Genomic DNA, 23,119 nt, shown 5'->3' on the forward strand with positions numbered 1-23,119 from the left:
AAATTACTTTATTTTATTGTTTTCAAGTGATTAAAAAAGATAAAAAAATGATTTTTAAAAATTTAATTATGGCCAAAGCAGCATTATTTTTTTGCAAATTAAATTGCTGATTATAGAATGAAAATAATAAAAAAAACATTGTATGTATTGTACATAAGAAATTGCATTATCAAACTTGAAAAATAATTATTGAAAAAAAAAAGAAAACAATATGAAAATCAAAAAAAAATAATTGAATAAATATATAGTTAATATTTTAATTAATTAATTAACAGTGGTATAATTATTTGTGTTTAAAAAAAAATTAAATTAACAAACTTTTCAAGTTTTAGACAAAAATAATTATTGACTAACTAAATATTAAAATAATTAGATCTTGTTCGTAATTTAAAAATAAAATAACACAAAAAAAAGAAAAACAAAAAAATGTTAATTTAATAATATATGTATATTGTTGTACTTAAATAGTATTTTTAAATAATCACTTAACAATATATAAATTGAAAAGAACTTCTTTTTTTTTTTATGGATATAACAAATATAATAATTAAATTTATTTAAATAAATAATATGAATAATTATTTATTTGATGAAGTTTTTTTTTTTTTTCTTTTGGTTTTGAAATTTGTTTTATCTTGTTTATTATGTTGAAAATTCATTATTTTATGATTTTGTTTGTTGAATTTTTTTTTTTATTGCTGAGTAAATTATTGGGACACTTCTTCATTGCGTTTAGTTGCTAGAAATAAATAAAATCGAAATCGAAATCGTAAAAATGATCTATAATGCATGAAATACAGTTTGGCATTAGAAATTCATATCTTCATTAAATATCATATCTTCTAGGATTTTTTTACTCTAAATTGTTTAGAATTCTTCCTTCTATTACGGATTAATTTTTCAAGAAAATCCTTCGTCGCGTTTAGTTGCTAGAAATAAATAAAATCGAAATCGTAAAAATGAAATAATGCAGGTAATACGTTTTGTTTTTAGAAATTTATATCTTTACCAAAAATTATATTCCCCGGAATTTTTTTACTCTAAATTCTTTAGCATTCTTCCTTCTATTACACAGTAAATTTTCAAGAAAATCCTTCCTCGCGTTTAGTTGCTAGAAATAAATGAAATCGAAATCATACAAATGACATAATGCATGTAATACGTTTTGTCTTTAGAAATTCATATCTTCACTAAAAATTATATTTTTCGGAATTTTTTTTCTCCAAATTGTTTAGAATTCTTTTTTTTATCGTTGAGTAAATTTTCAAAAAAATCCTTCGTCGCGTTCGGTTGCTAGAAAAAAAATAACATTAAAAATCCAACAAAAATTACAAATTTCCAGCTAATTGATTTTTGACATTTAGATATTGTAAAAAAATTACAAATTAAATCCAAAAACTGACAAACTCCATTTCCTCTTTTGTTGATTATAATTTTTTTCCATTTTCATACAAGTAACTAAGTTATGTACTTGCATTTATATTATTACATCTTTTTATTCAATGGAGAAAAAACAAATTGGCCCGCTAAAATAAAACTGCGCACGCATCACGCTCGTAAACTGTATTTGTGTGTATGCTTGTGTCAACAACAACAACAACAAAGTAATTTTTAATTATATCATTCAAATATTTATTGTTTAACAATATTATCTGTAATAAAAAACAAAGTGTTCATTGCATTTCTCTTTTTTAATGTTAAATTAACAAACTTACAAATAAATTAAACACAAATGTGTAAATAAATATAAATATGTGCTCTTGCAAATTTGGCAACCCTGTGGAACCACCTTTTTTTTTTTTTTTCTACATTTTTCATTGTTTTTCATAGTCAATCAAGTCGGCGTTAAAATATATAAATAAATAAGCTTTAGTTTAAATAGCTTTTAGATTAAATTACCAATTGATTTAATCAAAATTATTTCGTAAATTTTGTGCCAAAAAAAAAAACAATCATCATGAGTGATAGCGTAAGTAAACCAAATGTCATTGTAATAATATTTTTCCTACCTCAACTTAACCTCAAAAAATAAAAACAAACCTTGATTATTTTTGTTATTATTAATAATAATTAATTTTTTGAAAATTATAGATTGGCACAAGACATAAAATGTCTATAAAGGACAATCACATGAAGGCCAAACTTAGTGGTAAATATATTATTTCAAAATAACAAAAAAAAAAAAAACCTTTGTTTCATTATCCATTAACTAAAAGTATAATAATATTTTTTTTTTAATTAGAATTGGGTATGTATGAAGAAGGAATGCGTCGTGAAGAGATGGAGCAATTACTAATGGCTCTTGATTCTTCAAAAAATGATACATTATCTCAATCAACAGCTGGTGATGTTTCTCCACCTTCAGTAAGTTGATGTTCAACAAAAAAATAAAACACTATTATCCAGCATATAATTATAAAAATTTATTACAGTTAGAAGCAGATTCATGTTTGAAACGTCAAACTTCAGTTGAATACGATGATCAAACACCAACAAGAAATCAACGTCCATGTGAATCAAAAAGCCAAGATGATAACACAATAGTTGATTCAGATGAAGATATATTTGATCATAAAATTGATAATAATGATAAAAATAATACAATTAATCGTGCAACATCAACACCAAGTTATGCAAATATGCTACTACAAAAAAATGTCAATAATAGAACAATGAAAATGTTTGCAAAAATTGATAATTCAAATAATGAATTACGTCGTATGGATCCACTTGATCATGAAGATATTCCATATAAACCATTATTACCATTAAGAACAAATAATCCACCAACAAAACAAACAAGAATAACACTTATTAATAAAAGACCAATAATACCACTTGAGGAATATGAAAAAATCAAAAAACATTTGGATGATGTTATTACACAATGGAATAAATGGGAATTGGAAACATCAGATGAAGCTGAATTTCGTTGGGGGGCACCTATTCAGGTGTGTACCTCCAATCAGACAATAAATTATCAAACAAATTATTAATTTGTTTGATTTATATTTTATTATTTATTTTTCAATTATATCTCTTCCAATTAATGCCAACGTTTTTATCAATTTATATATATTTTTTTTAAATATTTTATCTTTAATTAAAAGACATGTATCTTTAGCTTTAATTCAATGAATGTTGGACCAAAAAAAAACAAAATAATCATTGAAAATATTCTACACGGGCATGTGGCTATTTTATAAAAACAAAAAATAATTTGTAATTTATTATTCTACTCTTTATTTTCATATATATTTACTATATCATTTAATTAATTGTTTTTTTTTTTTTTTTACTTTTTTTCTTTAATATATTTATACAGGTGATTTGTAATAATGGCAATATTATATTCTAATAAATCGTAAATATATACACAAAAAAAAGAAAAAAAAAAAAAAACAATAGTTAAATGAATGATTTATTTCAATTGATATATATATTTTTTTTTTTGATGGTTTTCATAGGTTGGAGATGACAGTGCAGTCAATGAAAAACCACGAACAAGAGCAGCAACAGCAACAACAACAACACGAGAAAGACGTGATGATGATGATAATAATGTTGAAAATTATTATGAAAATACAGGAGTTGCTCTTAGAATTGTTGATGATCATAATGATAATTTAACTCAACGTTCTTATGTAACACCAAGACGTCAAACAGCTAAAACTGATCCATATAATTTTGGTGATGATGATGATGACGATGATAATACATTTCAATCACAAGCAAAACGACCTAAAAATAATAATATGAATGCTAATAATTTAGCTTCGCTCAGAAATAGACCACCAATGAGAAGAAAAGGTATTGGACCTGGTACAAGTCAACAAAAAAAATATGATAGTAATGAAGATGATGATGGTGATGAAGAATGGTACGGTGAAGGTAAAAAAAATGAAATAAATAAAAGTTTTGAAATACCAGAGGGTGAATATATAAGAAAAATTCCACCACCATCTAGAGCTAAATATGTAAGAAGTAGAAAAACAAATGCTAAATCAAATCCATTACAAATAACAAAACAAAATAATAAAGGTAATAAAAAAGTTGATGTTGAAGAAATGGATATATCTGAATCACCAAAAAAACCAACTAAGGGACCATTAAAAGATGATCAAATAACTGATTTAATTAATGATGATGATGATGATGACGATGATGAACAAAATAATACTCCAGATGATGTTATTGATGATAATGATGAAGATGAAACAAAATTAGCCAAAGCAAGATCACTCATTCCTGCTCATAATAAATTAAATCTTAGTCTTACAATTTTAAAAAATAAACAAAAATCTCTAAAAGATCAAGAATTACGAGCTCAAGAAGAAGAAAGAATTAATAAAGAAAAAGAAGAAGCTGCTAAAAGAGAAAAATTAAATGCTAGAATGACAAAAAATAATAATTTAGAACGTGAAAAAGAAGAAGAAAGAAGATTACGTAAAGAAAAAGAAGATAAATATAGACAATCATTTCCAAAAATTGGTGGAGTTAGTGATAGAAATGAACTTAAATCTGATGGTGATACAATTCGTCCAGCACCAACTTCAAGTTGGGATCCCAAAGCAGTAGCTTTTCCTTTAGCAGTAAGTATAATAATTAAATTTTTTACTAGCATTAAACAAAAATTAATAAAAATTAATATTTTTAATTTAGACAAATCGCAGTACACCAAATCAAAAAGCCAAAAATGTTAAGAAGGTCAATTGTCCAATATGTAACAAGCTATTTCCAGAGGCAGATGTTGCAGCTCATGCATCAACGTGTAATGAATTTTCAGATGGTAATCAACAAGAACCTGATGTTGAACTTGTCGGGACTTCTTCTGCTTCATCATCTAAACACGTATGTGGTATTTGTAACAATTATTCAACAAATAATATTAATGATTATGCTGATCACCAACACAACTGTAATTTTAAAATACATTCTAGGGACGGCGAAGGTAATTATTTAATAAATTTATTAACTTTTTTATTATTTATTTATAAAATTAAGAAATATTTTTAAAAAAATAATTTTATATTAATTTTCAGCTTCAGGAAGTCAGTCAGATAAATCAGTCATTGATGTGGATGATCAAGATATGGACCTGGGATTTAAACCAATAAGTAAACTTGATAATGCAGATTTATATAATAATCAATTTAAAGTTAAAAAACCATCAGGTAAATCACCAGTAATTACTAATCGTAAAAGAAAACGTTGATAAATATTTTTATGATTTATTTTCATGAAATTTTATTAAAAAAATAAATAAGAATAAATGTTGATTGTCTTCCAAGTTATTAATAATTTATTGTGATTATTTTGATCAAAACGGGTTATTAAAAATATTAAAATTCAATTAACAAATGCAAGATTCAGGAAAAATATATATATTTTAGTTTTTTCTTTTTTTTTTTTTTTCTTTTTGTTTGATCATTGATCAGGTATCAATTTAATTAATCATCTCCAAGTTGCCTTATTAAATATAATATATTTTTTAAGTGTTAGATTTTCACAGCTTGTAATTAGTATGTAACTAATATAAATTTAAATAATCACATTTTGATAGACCACAAAGTTAATATTAAAAAATTTATTTTTTTAATAGTTTAAATTTTAAGATAACATTCCTTTTTTTTTTTATTGTAATAAATGAATGAAGAAATGTTTTTTTTTTTTTTTGTAATAATTAAGAAGTTTGTAATACAATAAAATTTAATTAAAAAAAAAAAATAATATTTCGTTTTTATTATAAGTGTTCGAAAAAAAAAATAAATTTTATTATTTTTTTTTATAAAATGTTTTTATTTTAAAATTAAAAGGTATTTTTGAAGTATTTAAAAATGTTCAATAAAATTTGTCTCAATATTGAATAAATATATTTAAATAAAAAAAAAAAATTATGGAAATAATAATGATAATTTAACTGATAAAAATAAATTTTAAAATATTAATAAATTACAATTTATATTACTCTTTGATTATTGGATGAGAAAATTATTAAAATTGCCACAAAAAAAATAAATAAAAAATTTTTTAATTCAATTTTTCTATAAACAATTATTTTCTCTAAAAGAAAATTGAATTTTATAATTATTTGAATTAAAAAATCCAATTTTTAAGAGTTATTTTGTAAACTACTGTTTTTTTTTTTTTCGATATTATCAGGTTTGTATTATCTGATCATAATCATCGTCACGTGGACACTTAAAAAATAAAAAAAAATTTCCTTTTCAATTTTTAGAAATAAATAAAATGATATTATTTATTTTTAAAACTAGTCAACACATTGACACAGTCAACAAATTGTTGTCAGTGTTTTACCAAATAGTCAAGACACTCTGGGAGTATTTCTAAAAATTAAAATCTTTAATATTTATCAATTTAAAAAAAAATAAAAATATTAATTATCCAACATGCAGGCGGACAACATAAGCCATATATTATTTACTGGCCCTGAATCATCACCTGAAAATTTTGATGACACTTCTTGGGTGAGTCATCAAATAATTAAAATTATTTTTCGATTTTCATCAACAAAAAATTACTTTTTAATCTTCAAATAAAAAACACAAAGCTGCTATGATTTTCACTTAAATTATGGTCAATTATATTTTTTATTTTTACAAAAAAAAAAAATGACCTAGATGAAGACAAAACGTTAATCAATTTTAATTTTATCAAAAAAATTTTGTTTTACAGTTTTTTGGATTTTTTAAAAGAAAAAACAAGGAAACAATCAAGATGATAAATGACCTGAAAAGTAAACACATTTATTATATTTAAATAAATAAAAAATAATACTTAAATTATATATTTATTATTGTTATTAATTAATTAATTTTTAGAAATTAATCAGTACAGAAAAAATATGTCAACAAATGAAATGAAAATAGCACTGAGAGCAGCTGAGCTATCAGCTGTTACTAAAAAGCCAAATTACAAATTGAATAATAAAAATGACAATGACGAAGATTCATCACAAGATGATGATGTAAAAATAACAGCTGTTGATGAATCAATTGATGGAATACGTCGAAGAAAAAAAGAAAAATTGAATAATGAAAAATCAAGAGAGAAAAAGACATCAAAGGATCAGTCAATTGATGAAAATGTTAATTCAAAATGGTACAGTTTCATTATTTCAATTGTCAATTGGATTAGTGGATCATTTAGCTCTTCACCAGAACAAATAAATGTTGATCAACAAATTTCTAGTGTTGAAATAGCAGGTATTTGTTTATTTTAAATTTTGATTATTGTGTTTTTTATTTATTTGTTTATTTTCATGTCATCTAGATAATTTGATGGGTGTTAATCCAAATTATGTTCAGCCTGAGACAGTTGATACTGGTGCTGAACTAGATGAGGTAGTTGTCCTTGACACAACTGACGAAAAAGAATTAGAATTAAATAAACAAATTAATGACAAATCATCTATTGATAATGTTTCGAAACAGAGTAAAGAAATTGGTATTTATTTTTTAATTAGATTAATTAACAACAATGATAATTATACATTTTTTATCAGTCAATAATAATTTGTATTTTAATTTTTTTTAGATTTATCTTCTAGTGTTAATTCTAGTTACTTGGCATCAACATTTTTGAACACTAAAACAGATAAAAATCAAGATGATGATGATGTAATTTTTGATGCACGTTATTTAGAAATAATAAATTCACAAAAACATATTGATGATGAAGTGCCAAACAAGATAGAGACATTAAAAAAAGAACAAGTTGAAAATGATGATGGTGATGAATCAAATTGGTATAATGAATTATTTTCTAAAACTCGTGGATCATTTTTTGAATTGTTCGCAAGTAAATGACAATTTTATTATTGAATTTATATATTTTATTGATGATTTATAATTTACAGATAATAATTAATTGGTTTTTCTTTTTGTCATTTAGCTGATTTTTCAGTAAATCCAAATTACGTTAAATCAAAAGATGATCAAAAGTCAAGAGAAACTCCACCTCGTAGTAATGCAATGATTTTTAATAAACATGTTATAAATACACAAGTATTAACAAATGATGAAAAATTAAAAATTGCTGAACATAACAACAGGGGTTTTATTAAAATGATTATAAAAATATTAACAAGAATACCAGAATTGATAGGAAAGCTATTTACAACAAAAAATTCTACAAAAGAAATTAAAAAAGATCATGAAGAAGAAGAAGAAGAAAACCCCCAAAAATTGAGAAATTTTTTTGAACAACAAGAAATGCCAGTTGCTTTAGCTGGAGAGAATTATTATGCTGGACCAATTGAAGGAGCAATAGAAAGATGTTACCAATTGCCAGTATTTACATCAATTAATTACAGACCATGGGAGAAAGAATTGCTGGCTGCTGTTTTAAAATCATGTGAGCGAAAAGTATTGCTTGATAATGCTGAAAGACGTGAAGCATTATTTGGTGATAATATTGAAGAACGAAAAAAACCAGTTGTTACAATGGAACAAGCAAAACGTGTATTGGAAAAAATTGAAAGAAAAAAGTTGGAGGAATTTAAATGGAGAATGGAAGCTAGACAATATTGGGCTAAAAATCAATTGAATAATAATGAAATAACTGATGATGATCATGATGAGTATGTAGATGATAATTGTGGGATTAAAAAAAGTAATAATGATGATGAGATTTTGTTAGGTAAAGGTGATTTGACTGATAAGAGAAATGTTGAAAGTAGTGATGAATTTGATGATGATAATTTTTTAGAGCTAGATGATGATGATAGTTATTCAGACCTAGATGATGATGATGATGATAATTATTTAGAGCAAGATGTTGATGATAATTTTTATTAATAAAATACAAATACTATTGAACCAGGTCAAAATAAAAAAAAATCTAGAACTTGAAGTTGCCTGGAATACAGTGTTACAAAATCAAGATAAACTTAATTTTTTTTCCACAAAAATAAAGCAATAAAATATGTGAAAAATTGTCTTTAAAATTTAACAAAAATTGTAGGATATTTATAATATTTTATATTAATTTATTTACACATTATTTTATTATAAATTTAAAAAAGAATTTAAATTTTTTCTATTGTCTAAATTAATTTAATTATTATTATTTAATTATTATTATTTACTCAAAATTATACTTCATATTTATTTCAATTTATTTTCTCTTTCTTTAATTTTTGTTTTTATTTTGACACAAAATGGAGAATCCTTTGTTTACATTTGTTGTACTCACTTGAGCACACTTCAGATCAATGAAATCAATAACACGTGGTTGTTGTTAGTTTGTTACCCACCTGTGTTGACTCCAGTGGTTTCACACAGTTTCACAAAAACTCCATATTAAAAAAAAACTCCAACTGTGAAGGCTGTGAGTCACTCTGTTAAACAATTTGTGAAAAACCTGACAAGCAACTAATAAACCTCAAAATCAAGTAAGTTTAAAATTATATTAACTAATTATTGTCAATTGAATAATCATCAAGAAAATTAACAAACATTTTGTTTTTTAGTTTAAATTAAGGAGCAATTATGCCGGTTGACAGTGATCATTTGATATGTCCTCTTGACAAACATCATGTCATTCTAAAACACAGAATGCAAATTCATCTTGTCAAGTGTGAAAAGAATCATGATATGACTAAAAAATCAAAATGTCCTTACAACAATACTCACATTGTTGATAAAATTGTTTTTCAGGCAAGTTATTGTTTTTTAAATTATATTTTTATTGAATTATTTTTATCATCATCTCATGTTTCACAGTCAATCATTAAAAATATTTATATTCATTTGTCACGTGTTGATTAATATTGAATTAATTTAATAATATTATTATTTTTATTTTATATTTAGCATCATATTGAGACTTGTCCTGATGCCAAAAGTTTTAATGAATATGTGTACAATACTGATGAAAAAAGACTGCCTGGTATTCTTCCACTTGAAGATATAATAAAACGACAAGAAGATTTTGTTTGTGATGAAGAAAGTTGGGATTCTGTGAGTACCAGTTGAATTTTAATTTTTTTTTAAATGTATTTTTTTTATTTATCTTTGTTTATTTGATGTATTTTTTTGTTTAGCCAATAAATGGACCTGGTTATGATCCTTTCAAGTGTTCTGAGAATAAAGCTGTATTTAGACAATTACCAACTTCAACAAGTAAAAGTGGAAGAAAGGCTTTTCGTGAAGCTGAAAGAAAACGTCATGCTGAACTTGAAAATATTGGTGTTCCTCGTCATGTAGGCTTGAATAATGACAATAAATCATCGACATTTAGTGAATCAAATTCACAATTAAGACGTCCAAATACTGAATCAAAAACAATGCTTACTTCAAGTTCATCACAAACAACTTTACCAAGTATTAAACAAGAAGTTGATAATAAAAATCAGAATGCAGAAAATAAACTTGACGATTTTGCTGAAAATAATATTGAAAATATTGCTGATAATTTGGAAAAGATTACATTGAATGATCATAAAATTAAAGAGGAACAATTTGATAAAGATTTTCCAGTACTTGGTGGTGCTAAGCAAAAGTTTACAGTTGTTAAAAATAAAAAATCATTTAAAAAACGTTCTGTTCTTTCACCTCTGTCGTCAGCCAACAATGACAAGAATGCCAACAACATATAAAATTGAAAAATATCTAAAAAGACAAACAATCATTTAAATATTTACTCCAAAAAAAAAAAAAAAAATGATTTGTTTTGTTGTCAATGAACTTACTGGGATTTTATTATTATTTTATTTTATTTTCAATTGTAATTTTTCATATTTTTTTGACAGTAAGTTAGTTGTCATTTTTGATAACAAAAAAACTGTTTTATCAATTTAAAAAATATCAACAAACAGTGTTGTTAATACTCCATCATGAACAATTACTTTTTTTTTTTTTTTTTTAATTTATCTCAATCAAAATAAAGCTGATAAATCAAAGAACTTTATCATTAATTTAATGATAAATTATTTATAATTTAATAGATTAAAATGACTTTGAGATTTGATGAAAAAAAAATAGTTTTGTTTTGCTCATTGAAGCTACTAAAAAATTAAAACTAAATTAATTTTTCACATCAATAAATAATAACACTTTATAAATAATAATACTTTTCTTAATTACAAAAAAAAATAATAATAATAATACAAACATAAAGTAAATAGATTCAACTTCTATTCAACACTCACTTTTCAATAATTTTTTGTTAATAAATACGCAAATGTAATTTAAATTAATGCACATATCCCAAATCTGTATGATTATTATTTTCTTTTTGTTTTTTCATTATTTCCATGTAACAGTATCATTTGAGTAATATTAATGTCAATAATAAATATACATACAGCTTAACTATACGCATTATAATTATTAATATTCCTTTAATTTTTTTCCATCACATTGTCACCAAACATCCAGAAATTGAATAAACTTGAAACAAAAATTTTTCTATTAAAATTTATATCTATAAATTGAATCGAAACACTTTTTAAATTTAAAAACACATTTTGTTAAAATAAATAAATTGGACTAATAAAATTCACTTGAATAAAAATTATTCTGAACTGTTTGGTTGTTGAAGTACAAGTGCTTCTTCTCCAGAAAAAATTATAGAAAAAAATAGTCTATCAAAAGTTTCACCTCGACAGGTGACACACGTTCAAACCCTTTTGCATCGATCTAACATAATATCACCGTGAATATTTTTTTATGCACCAGATGCGTTTGACAATTTATTATTTTTTATATTTGTAAATAAATTCTGTCTTGAAGAAATTCAGCATCACGCAAACATAGATAATTTCATGAAATAAATAATAAAAATATGTCACATGTCATTTTATTTTTCATATCGATTTCGAAATAATAACTCAAGTGTCAAGTGTCCAGTTGACAAGTATTTTACTATTGTTTATTTAGCTGTTTGATATTAAAAGAAAATTGCATCTAGTTTTTTTCTATCAAAGGGGAAATAAATTCGTGATAAAAACGTTTATCTTGATAAAAATAATAAAATAAAAGAAACGTCAGTTAAAACTTTGGACACTTGACGTTTTCAAAGGGTTGAAAGAAAAATATATATCCGAGGGATATCGAAATCTTTCTGTTCATTTGGCTGGGGAAGAAAAATAAAACAAAATGTTTCTATTCGAGACGGGATATTACAAGGCAAACAGAATTGGAATGATGCTTTGTGGCACATGGCCAGAACAGTCATTCACAACAAAATTAACAATTAGAATTTTGCATACTGGACCAATTATTATTTTGCTCATAGCAGAGGTGATAAAAATAAATTTAATATATTTAAATACTATCGTTGAATAATTTTTTTTTTTTTTGTTTTTAAAGTCAGTTACTATTTTGAAATAATTTTTTAAATTGAAAAATCATATGTTTTTTTAAGGACTTATTTCGTGAAATTTTTTTTCTATTATTTAATTTATATACTTATCAATATTAAATTATTTTATAAATTACAAAATTTAATTTCAATTATTTTTATTTATTTTTCGATTTTTTAATTTACTAAAATAAATTTTTTTTACCCGATTTTTTTTTTTTTTTTTTTAAAAATTTTAAATATAAATTTCATGAAATTTTTTTTTTTATTATTTAATTTATATCAATATTAAATTATTCTATAAATTACAGAATTTAATTTCGATTTTAAAAAATTTTTTTTTTCGATTTTTTAATTTATTAACATACTTTTATTTTTCACTGCAATTTACTTTTTTTTTTCTTTAAATTTCGTACATAAATTATTAGACTTTAACTAATTTCATTTAATAAATAAAATTAATTTATATTATTGTTAAAAAAATAATTTTTAAGCAATTAATTTAATTTATCTTTTACAGTTTTTTTATTTTTACGGCATTCGAGGAGATTTTCGTGAAGTCATTCCATGTTTACCATCACCAATGACAATATTCGTAGCATTTATTAAATTTAATTTATTAGCCAGTAATAAAAAAATGGTATGTAAAAAAAATACCAATAAACAAATTAAATAAACAAATTAAAAAATTTAAAATGAAAATTGCAAGTGTTATTGTCAAATAAATTGCTGTTATTATTTTATTCATATCAATAATTTATCTGCCATCAAATTAATTATATTTTCCATCTATCGATTATTAATTTATTAATGAACAAGACTATTATCTTATTTATAGGTAAAAGATATTATTGACAAAATGAGAAATGATTGGGAATATTTAGAAAAAACATCGACAAATAAAATAATGCATATAAATGCTGCCAAAGGACGTCAAAGAATTTTAACATACATGTGTAATTAATAATGAATCATTCATCAAAATCATTGATTAAAGCTATCAATGATAAAAAAAAAAAATTATACAATTTCTAATTAATTAATTAAAAAATTATATTAACTATTTAATTTTTTAAAATTTTAGATTATCTTATGATTTCAGCTTCAATGTATATTGGCTGTTCATTTATTCCAAAAGCACTGGACATTATCATACCTCTCAATGAGACAAGAAAAAACATAGCTCCATTCGAAACAGATTATAAAGTTGACTTGGATGATTATTTTTATTTAATTGTTTTACATGGTCTAGTTACTTGCACGACAACAGTAACATTTTTATGGGTAACAGATGCATTTATCATGGTGATGGTTCAACATTGTTGTGGACTCTTTGGTACTATTGGGTAATTATTAAAAAAAATTTTTTTATCAATTACAAATATCAACTTATTAATAATTTTAATAATATTCAATTTTCAAGACATGTTTTGAAGCAATTAAATGAAAAAATATCTGAAAAAGATGAAAAAAATATTATAAATTATGCTATATTGATGCATAAACGTGCCATTACGTAAAGATGATTTTAATTTAATTAATTTTATCATTGAGTTGTTGTAATTTATTAGGATTTTATTGTTTAAAGATTTGCTGATTTTATTGAATCAACAGTTACAGTAATGTATGGATTTGTGGTATTGATTAATATGATAGCAATCAGCGTAACAGGTGTTGAAGTTATTAGCATTTTTCTACATCAAATAATTAGAAATTCTAAGAGGTCTTTGATTGTTTAAATATTAATTAATAATTATTTATTTTAGACGATATTTAGATGGGATAATCAAGATGTCAGATTGAAATTTGTTGCTTACACTATTGCAGAAATTGTACATTTATTTTTTAATACATTACCAAGTCAACAGCTGATTGATGACAGTGGTAAAGTTTTTGATTCAATGTAAGCAAAATTATTTATTTATTTAATTATTGGATGATTTATTTTGGCTTGTTTTGTTTTAGTTACGAGTGTGATTGGTCTAGCTTGTCAATTAAATCACAAAAATTAATTTGGCTGATGCTTGTTAGAAGCACCAGACCTTGTTATCTAACAGCTGGAAAATTTTATGAATTAAATATGGAAAATTTTAGCCAGGTTGTTTATTTAGATTTAAAAAAATATAAGTTATGATTTTTTATGTAAATTATTGTGTTATTTAATTTGTAAATAATTTTAATATTTGTTTTAATTTTAGGTCGTACGTACAGCTGTGTCTTACCTCACAGTTTTGACATCATTTAAATAATTTATTGGATTTATGCACTTTTTTGAGTTAAAGAAAAACTCTGCATCAAATGGAACAATGATAATTAAAAATTTTTATTATTTTTGATTTTTAAATGTTTTTTATAATATAATTATTATTAAAAAATATAATTTAATAAACAATTATGCGCTTATAAATTTATTGATTAATTAATTGAAAAATTTATATTAAAAATATTATATATTTTAGAAATTATAATTTAAACTATAATAAATCAATAATTATTAAATTTTATCATATAATTTTGAATATAAAAATTGCCCGTGGCGGAGAAACATATGTTTCGTTTTTTTTTTTTTTGGCCTAGAAAATTTCTCCGCTCTTTCTCCGACTTTTTTTTTTGAATTTCCTCCGATTTTTTTCCAGCTTTTCTCCGTCTTTTTAAAGCTTCTAAATTTGAATATATAAAATGGGTCAAAACAATAATATCATTCAATAAAAATTATTTAAAACCAATATATATCTTTTATTAACTATTGGTAAATTTTAAATAAATTCTACTTATGCGTTTGGTTATAATAAATTAATTTTCGCCAGCTCCGTTTGCTAGTTTTATAGTATACTGTATTTGATATTGAGATATATATTTAAAATTAAATACCGACATAATAATTATTTGTCATACAGTTTATTTATTTTTAGGGTATATTTTCCTTATATGGATTTGCATTTAAAGTCTCTATAATTATTATTTTATTCTGAAATTAAAGCTAAGATATTAATTATTCTAATTCAAATGGAATTTTATTATACCCAGGGAAAAATCGGTAGATTTGACCAGATCAAATCAGATCTAATTTGATGATTAATCTAATCAGATCTACCAATTTTTCCTTGGATAAATAAATGTAACTTTCGAAATAAAAACAAACCTATTTTTAATAAAAATAAGAATGTAAAAAAACAGTTACATATATAATTATTTTATAAATAAATAAAGTAAAAAATTTCAAATTTTACAAAAGTGTATTTGTCTATAATAATAATTTGTACAAATACCACTAATTTTTATTTCAAATTTATTTTCTAATTTGAATATGAATTTTTTTTTCTTTTTCAATTGCTTTTATTTTTTTTATTTTTCATTTTCATTTTATTAATATTTTACATTAAAATTTAAATTAAAAAATAGTTATTTAGATTAAAAACAAGAAAGTAATCATGTATTAATATTTATCATAATTATCACCTGATAAAATTTGATAATTAATCTTAAAAATTTAATCATTGCAATATCTCAAATCGAAACAATAACTCCATCATTTATTATATTCAATATATTTTTTTATCAAAACAGCCAATGAAAATTATATAATCGACTCATCATTATCACTTGTTACGTCAAACTATACCACGTCTTAACTTGGTTAGAATATTTATAAATTAAATAAATAAACACGTAAACAAAATGAAAATAATATTAATTATTTATTCAATTATTTGTTTTGTTTATTGTAAAAAAATTAACAATGATTGGTACGTTCAAATAACTGGAGAACATAATTATGGTAAGTTTCATAAACAAAATAAATAAAACAATCAATATAATATTTGTTATATTAATTTTAAATTAGGAATCAATACTTCAATACCTCAAGATTCCTATTCAATAATTCCACGTGAGCAAATTGATGATCCACTTGTTGATGACAATGACTTGATACAAAGATGGATTGGCAACAGTAGTGTTACATTTACAAATTATTTTTCACTTACTGATGATGAATATGATGCCGAGAGAATAATCCTGGTATTTCATGGTGTCGATACATTTGGAAAAATATTGCTAAATGACAATATCATTGGCTATACCAGCAACATGTTCATTCGTTATGTTTTTGATGTCAAAAAATATATCAAAGTAAATATTTAACAATTACTTTGTGTTGTTTTACTAACAGCTAGTACTAAAATAAATAATAAATTTATCATTACAGAAGGATCGAAATACCTTAACAGTCATATTGGATTCACCAATAAAAAAAGCAACAGAAGCTTTTGAAAATCAGTCTAAAAATTATACAGTATATCCAACATGTGTACCATCATCATACAAAGGTGAATGTCATGTTAATCATATCAGAAAAATGCAAGCAAGTTTTTCATGGGATTGGGGACCAGCAATACCTTCATCTGGTATTTGGCGAGATGTTGAAATTGTTGCAGTAAAAGATGCAACAATAATTGATCATACTATTGATGTTTATCTTGATAAAAACAATAAATGGATAATAAATGTTACTGTTGGTCTTGAAGTGGTCTCCAATAGTCCCACTAAACCAGTTGAAGGTATTCTAGAAGTAATTTTAATCATTGACGATCAACCCAAGCAAGCAGCCGAGTTGATATCTTGCTCAAAAAATATATCCATATCATCTGGTGTAAATGAAACAGTTGTCTCTGTAAGCCTGACTGTTGATGAATCAAAAATACTCAGATGGTGGCCAAATGGTTATGGAAAACAAAATCTTTACAAGTTAAATACAACTCTAACAACATCCTCATCATCATCATCAATAACAAAAACTAAAAGAATTGGTTTCAGAACAGTTGAACTTGTACAAAAACCATTGGCAAATGGTTTGTCATTTTATTTTAATATAAATGGCATATCAATATTTGCAAAAGGTAGTAATATGATACCAACAAGTATATTTATTCAACAATCAAATAATAAAACAATTAGAGAACATTTATTACGTTATTCAAAAGAAGCCAATATGAATATGATGCGTATTTGGGGTGGTGGAATTTATGAGACAGATGAATTTTATGATATTGCTGATGAATATGGAATAATGATATGGCAAGATTTTATGTTTGCATGTTCAATGTATCCAACAAATGAAGAATTTATTGAATCAGTTAAAATTGAAGTTAAACAAAATTTATGGAGATTAAAAACACATGTATCAATTGTCATATGGGCTGGTAATAATGAAAATGAAGCTGCACTTTATGGTAATTGGTATGGTACTAAAGATTCAAAAATATATCGTGATGATTATATTAAACTTTATGTTGATACAATTAAATTAGAAATTAATAAATATGATTTAACAAGACCATATATTGTATCAAGTCCAACAAATGGTAAATACTCAGATGACAATGATTACGTTAAAACAGATCCATATTTATTAATTTACGGTGATACACATCGTTATAATTATTTTCTTGATGGTTGGGATATACTGACATATGAAATTCCAAGATTTTCATCTGAATATGGTTTTCAATCATACCCGTCAATAGTAACACTTGGTCAAGCATCAAAAAAACCAAATGAAGATCTTGTACTTGATTCGAAATTTCTTAAACATCGTCAACATCTTCTGGGTGGTGATCAATACATGAAATTGTTGATTGCTAAGAATCTTAATATTCCAAAGACAAATAATTCAAAGCAAGATTTTGAAAGTTATGTTTATCTTAGCCAGGTTAATCAGGCACAAGCTATGAAGGTTCAAACTGAATCATATAGACAAACTAAAAGTAGTATTAATGATGCTGGTGAGGGCATGACAATGGGTGCACTTTATTGGCAATTAAATGACGTATGGGCAGCACCAACATGGTCATCAATTGATTACATTGGACGTTGGAAATTACTGCATCATTATGCTGTAAATTTTTTTGCTCCTGTTATTGTTAGTTCACGTGTTACATTGGCAAATGATATTGTTATTTATATTATCACAGATTTATTGACTGATCTTGGTGATTGTTTTATTGATGTTAATGTTTATAAGCTTTGGAATAACATTCAAACAAATTATTATACTTTTAAAGTACCTGGTATTTATGTTGGAGCAAATAAAGCCATTGAAGTAACAACACTGAGTGTTGATGAGCTCATGAAGAGAGGCAATTGTACAGATGATAATTGTATTTTTGAGCTTGTTTTGAAAAATCAAAGTGGTAAACAATTGGCTCCAGTTAATTATGCTTATCCTGTTTCACCAAAACATATTGATCTTCCAGCATGTAAATTAATTGCATCGATTGATTCATCTCGTCAGCAGCACAATGAATTTTATGACAAGCACAGAGTCACTGTTAAATCAGCTTGTAGTCAATTATTCGTACAATTTGATGCTGGTGGTTATTTTACTGGCAGATTTTCAGATAATGGCTTTCACATGCTACATGGTGATAAAAAGAAGCTATATTTTTACATTGATAAATCAAAAAATATTGAAAATATCATACAAACATTTACACTTGTTGCACTTGGTCAAATTTACCAAAATCCAATGTTGACAAATGATATTTGCTTAGATTGCTTAAATTAATATTTTTTTAAAAATAAACTTACGATGAAAAATATGTATCACGATGAATATAAATTTCCAGTCCAATTAAACAACCCAAAATAAATAAAATAATAACAATTATTGTATAAATTAAATTTAACATTTTGAATTGAATTTTTTTTTTTTTTTTTATTAAACAAATAATAACCAAATTTAATAATTAATCTACAAAATATTTTACAAAAAATTTTCTCAATAAAATGACATTTTAAACATTCGAAAAATAGTAATAATAATAATATTTATTTATTTATTTACAAAATAAATAAATAAATAATGAAAAAAAAAACAAAATTTAATTTTACTTGATTGGCATTTTTTATTTTTTTTTTAAACTGACTAGAAAAAAAATAAAAAAACAATAAAAAAATTTAATTATTAGATTAATTTGTTGGATTAATTTTATAGAAAAATAATTTAATTATTGTTGAAAGAAGCGCAATATTTTTTGGACGGTTTGATGATGACATTGATGCTATTTATTTGTTGCAAATTATTAAAAAATATGTAAATTTTAAATATTAATTTGTAAAAGATGGTTGATTAAATGTTGATGCAAGTGCATCATAATTATCAACATTAACTGATTGCATATATTTACGACTTAAATTAATCACAACCATGATACAGCACAAAAGTAGAGGTCCAAAAATAGCACCTTCAACTCCTAGACAGAATATACCACCTGCAATGGATAGGCCTGTTAAATATGGATGTCCCCCACTAGAAAATAACAAAAATAAATATATAAAATTAACAAAAATCAAGACCAACGCTTAAAGTATTTTAAAAATATCTTTAAACTATAAAAAAAAAAAAAAGCATACCTTTTTATTTCCTTGTAGAAATCAGTAATGACAATATTACATGGTAAAAAATGAAATATAAAAAATAACACAGCAATCATTGGACCCCTGGTAAACCAAAGTTCAATTGTTGCTGGTATACATGCAAAATATGCATCAAGAAATGGTACTGCTGCAAGTACAGATGCAAATGCTGATGGTAAATATACAATTTTAACTTCAAATAAATTATGAATAAACCATGTCCACATTCCAAAAAATGATGCCAATTTAAATGTCGCTGCAAATACACCATTAACTGATTGTTGCAATGCATTTGCAAAACTGCAACAAAAAACAAAATAACATCCAAAATTAATTAATAATTTTATTTCTACTTGAAGTATTAATTTCGAAAAAACATACCCTCCAAAATTATTATCCATGCTTCATGATAATGATAATGAACATGAAAATAAATTAAATTAAATGAAAAAAAAAAACATAACAATTAGTCAAGATGAACAAGTGAAATGCAATATTTAATTTTGATAGAATAAATACCTGTTGCAGCTAATTGGACTAAAGACACCAACAAGTTCAATTGGTTTATAAATTTTATTACTCGAGCTCAATAAATAAAATAATGTTGTAAAAAAAACAACAGTACTAAGTGTAAAATTCAAAAGTACTGATCCACTTATTAATACAACATACATAAGCTCGCTAAATATACTCATGACAATTGACATGTTACCTTTGATAATACGTAATACAGAATCAAGAACAGACAATAATATACCAATATTATCTTTAGCAAAATTTTGTAAACTACTCATATTAAATACACCTGGTATTTTATTATAATTTTCAATTAAACTTTGCCATACAGTTGCTGCTGCTGATACATCAACAGTTGGTCCAATTAAATCATCTGGTTCAGTTGATTGCATCCATGCTTGATATAATCTATCCCATAATTCAATAACTTTTTTTTCAATTATTTCAGCTTTTGTATGTTCCATATCTTTAACAAGTCCCTTGATACCATCTGATATTGCTGTTCTTCCATATGTATATGCATTATCAAGTAAACTATTAACTGATTCTTCCCATTGTTGTGGTAACCAATCAATATCTGGATTATTAACAAGTGTTGAATTTAATATTTCACCAGTAACTTGTATCAAATGCATTCCTTCACCATATATTTGTATTATTATAAATATCGATGAACAAAATAAAAATATTATCAGACCAAATATAACAATTATTGTTGCAACAGCATCAACTGAACCTTTTAATACATCACGTAATTTTTTATCAATAATAATATATAATTTGTAAATTCCTCTAATGTGAATTGGTAAAATTGCATCTTGTCTTTGATCATACCATTTTTTTACGTATTCAATCATTGGCTTTAATTGATTTTTAATAATTTTTGATAAACCAAATGAACGACTTGTTTGTTTTATTATGTACCATACAATTGGTATTATTAAAAATGCTAATATCCATTTTTGTTTCCAAAGTAACATACCAGTACATGCCCACATTGCACCATACATATATTTTCCAGTATCAACATTATCATCATTTAAATCTAATGATAATTCATTTCGAATTTTACGTAATATATTTCTATCACGTATTATTATTCTTGGATTTTGTATGTATGATTTTTTATTAAGTCTTTTTGTTTTTAATGAACTTGGTTGTCTTCCATAATCCATTGACATTGATCTACGTATTGAGCTTAATTTATTTTTATTTAATTGTGTTATATTGTCATTTGGTGTTGATGTTGGTACTGATGATTCATCAATAAATTTATCAATTTTTTCATCTTCAATATCTTGTTTATCTTTATCATCATCTGATGATGAATTTTTACAATCATCAGATGTAACAGAACCAAATATAATCAATTGTACAGCTTCAACAATATTTATTTCTTCATTTTCCATTATTAATATTACTTCATATACAAATCCAATGATGAAAAATACTTGCAAAGTTAAAAATACAGCAACTTGATAAATACCAAATACATTTGATAAATATAAACTAAATATTGACCAAATGATTAATGATATTTTATTAAATGTTGATGAATTATTTGGTTTCCAATAGATTAAAAGTACAATAACATAACCAACAGTTATTGTAAAAATCTGTAAACAAAAAAATCCATAAAATATTAAATCAAGCCAAGCAAATTATTGATAAATATTTCGACAAATAAATTTACCAAATAAATATTACAATTGTTGATTATAAATACAATAAATTCAATTCCAAATTGAAATAAATTCCAGACAATTGTTATGAAAAATCCAGGTGTATACCAATAAAATAATATCATAACTCCAATAATTGAAAAGAACATTCCAACATATTTAATTTTTTGATGAACAAATTTACCTAAACATTCTGATAAATTGTCAATAATTCTCAATGGTACTATTGTTAAATTAACCAACAATGGTTCATGATAATCATCCATGTCTTTGAACCATGATTGTACTGTATTTGTTATGTATAATTTAACTGGAAATAGTACACTTCCACATAGTAATGCCCAAATTAATGGTTTAACAAATGGTAACAAGATGATATAAAGAGCATAACTTGCTACACAAACAATACTCAATATAAATAATCCAATGCCATTGTAAATACCTTGTTTTAATGCATTTTCATGTTCAGCACTGAATAAATTAAATAAATTATTTATTGGTGTTATTGGTGTTTGTGGTGTATCCATTTTTATTTTTATTAAATTTTCTTCAAAACATCAAGCTTTTGATTGTTTTATTTTTGATAAATCACTTGGTATTTTTTTAGACGTTATTTAAGACTTCCAAATTGGGTCAATACATTTATCAACAATAGTTTTATCATCTTGTTTTGACTATTATGTCATTGTTCTAATTTTAGAATCAACGAATTTCATTTCTTTTTTTTTTATTTTTGATGTTATAATATTTTTCATCATTATGACATTATCCCACTTTGCACCAATCTTCATAATTATTGTTATTATTAATAATTATAATATTTACTTTGATTTTACTCCAAAAAAAATTGCAAAAGTAAAAAAAAAAAAAAAATGTGCAGTAGGAAAATGCCACCTGGTGATGGAATTTAAAACTCGAGAGAAATTATGTCATAATATGGCGGATTGATGAAAAAATAATTTAAATAAATTATTCAGTGTGACACATGATTGACTGATGATGATTATTCAATTAATCATACATCAAGTAAATTATATTTTTTTTATATTTATGAATTAGTATAATCAATAATAACAAGAAATATTTTTTTTTTTCATATAGATTTTTTTAATATTCTTTGTATTTATCACATGATAAAAAATAAAACACGAGTATTGATCGTTTTTGCTTGGATACTG

General features: G+C 24.0%; 5 protein-coding genes across 7 annotated transcripts; 4 read left to right on the plus strand and 1 right to left on the minus strand.

Annotated features, from left to right (window-relative positions):
* Positions 1-1,563: 1,563 nt before the first annotated feature.
* Positions 1,564-5,258, plus strand: LOC122855870 (protein PFC0760c-like). 2 transcript variants are annotated; one of them, XM_044157538.1, is made up of 8 exons: positions 1,664-1,969; positions 2,092-2,149; positions 2,243-2,364; positions 2,433-2,951; positions 3,468-4,592; positions 4,663-4,851; positions 4,941-4,951; positions 5,043-5,170. In XM_044157538.1, exons 1-8 carry the CDS (start codon positions 1,958-1,960, stop codon positions 5,062-5,064), a joined length of 2,058 nt encoding a protein of 685 aa, XP_044013473.1. In that variant the 5' UTR covers positions 1,664-1,957; the 3' UTR covers positions 5,065-5,170. The 2 variants fall into 2 exon arrangements, with proteins under 2 accessions (XP_044013472.1, XP_044013473.1); XM_044157537.1 differs by having other exon boundaries at positions 1,564-1,969; positions 4,663-4,951; positions 5,043-5,258.
* Positions 5,259-8,893: 3,635 nt separating this feature from the next.
* LOC122855872 (gametocyte-specific factor 1 homolog) lies at positions 8,894-11,336 on the plus strand. Its single transcript, XM_044157541.1, has 4 exons — positions 8,894-9,415; positions 9,494-9,680; positions 9,837-9,983; positions 10,067-11,336. The coding sequence occupies exons 2-4, from the start codon at positions 9,513-9,515 to the stop codon at positions 10,619-10,621; spliced, it is 870 nt and encodes a 289-aa protein (XP_044013476.1). The 5' UTR covers positions 8,894-9,415; positions 9,494-9,512; the 3' UTR covers positions 10,622-11,336.
* An 801-nt stretch (positions 11,337-12,137) lies between these two features.
* On the plus strand, positions 12,138-14,576 carry LOC122854090 (odorant receptor 13a-like). The gene is made up of 9 exons (XM_044154502.1): positions 12,138-12,266; positions 12,848-12,967; positions 13,166-13,283; positions 13,412-13,673; positions 13,751-13,843; positions 13,916-14,006; positions 14,094-14,230; positions 14,293-14,425; positions 14,526-14,576. The coding sequence occupies exons 1-9, from the start codon at positions 12,168-12,170 to the stop codon at positions 14,574-14,576; spliced, it is 1,104 nt and encodes a 367-aa protein (XP_044010437.1). The 5' UTR covers positions 12,138-12,167.
* Positions 14,577-15,819: 1,243 nt separating this feature from the next.
* Positions 15,820-19,013, plus strand: LOC122855867 (beta-mannosidase). Its single transcript, XM_044157534.1, has 3 exons — positions 15,820-16,105; positions 16,172-16,458; positions 16,535-19,013. Exons 1-3 carry the CDS (start codon positions 16,006-16,008, stop codon positions 18,890-18,892), a joined length of 2,745 nt encoding a protein of 914 aa, XP_044013469.1. The 5' UTR covers positions 15,820-16,005; the 3' UTR covers positions 18,893-19,013.
* LOC122855868 (transmembrane protein 245) lies at positions 19,004-22,658 on the minus strand. 2 transcript variants are annotated; one of them, XM_044157535.1, is made up of 5 exons: positions 21,953-22,658; positions 20,263-21,875; positions 20,125-20,145; positions 19,741-20,043; positions 19,004-19,636 (listed from the first exon to the last, which is right to left on the minus strand). In XM_044157535.1, exons 1-5 carry the CDS (start codon positions 22,466-22,468, stop codon positions 19,435-19,437), a joined length of 2,655 nt encoding a protein of 884 aa, XP_044013470.1. In that variant the 5' UTR covers positions 22,469-22,658; the 3' UTR covers positions 19,004-19,434. The 2 variants fall into 2 exon arrangements, with proteins under 2 accessions (XP_044013470.1, XP_044013471.1); XM_044157536.1 differs by lacking the exon at positions 20,125-20,145.
* Positions 22,659-23,119: the final 461 nt, after the last annotated feature.

This window comes from Aphidius gifuensis, linkage group LG4, assembly GCF_014905175.1.
Source record: "Aphidius gifuensis isolate YNYX2018 linkage group LG4, ASM1490517v1, whole genome shotgun sequence".
Classification (NCBI taxonomy): domain Eukaryota; kingdom Metazoa; phylum Arthropoda; class Insecta; order Hymenoptera; family Braconidae; genus Aphidius; species Aphidius gifuensis.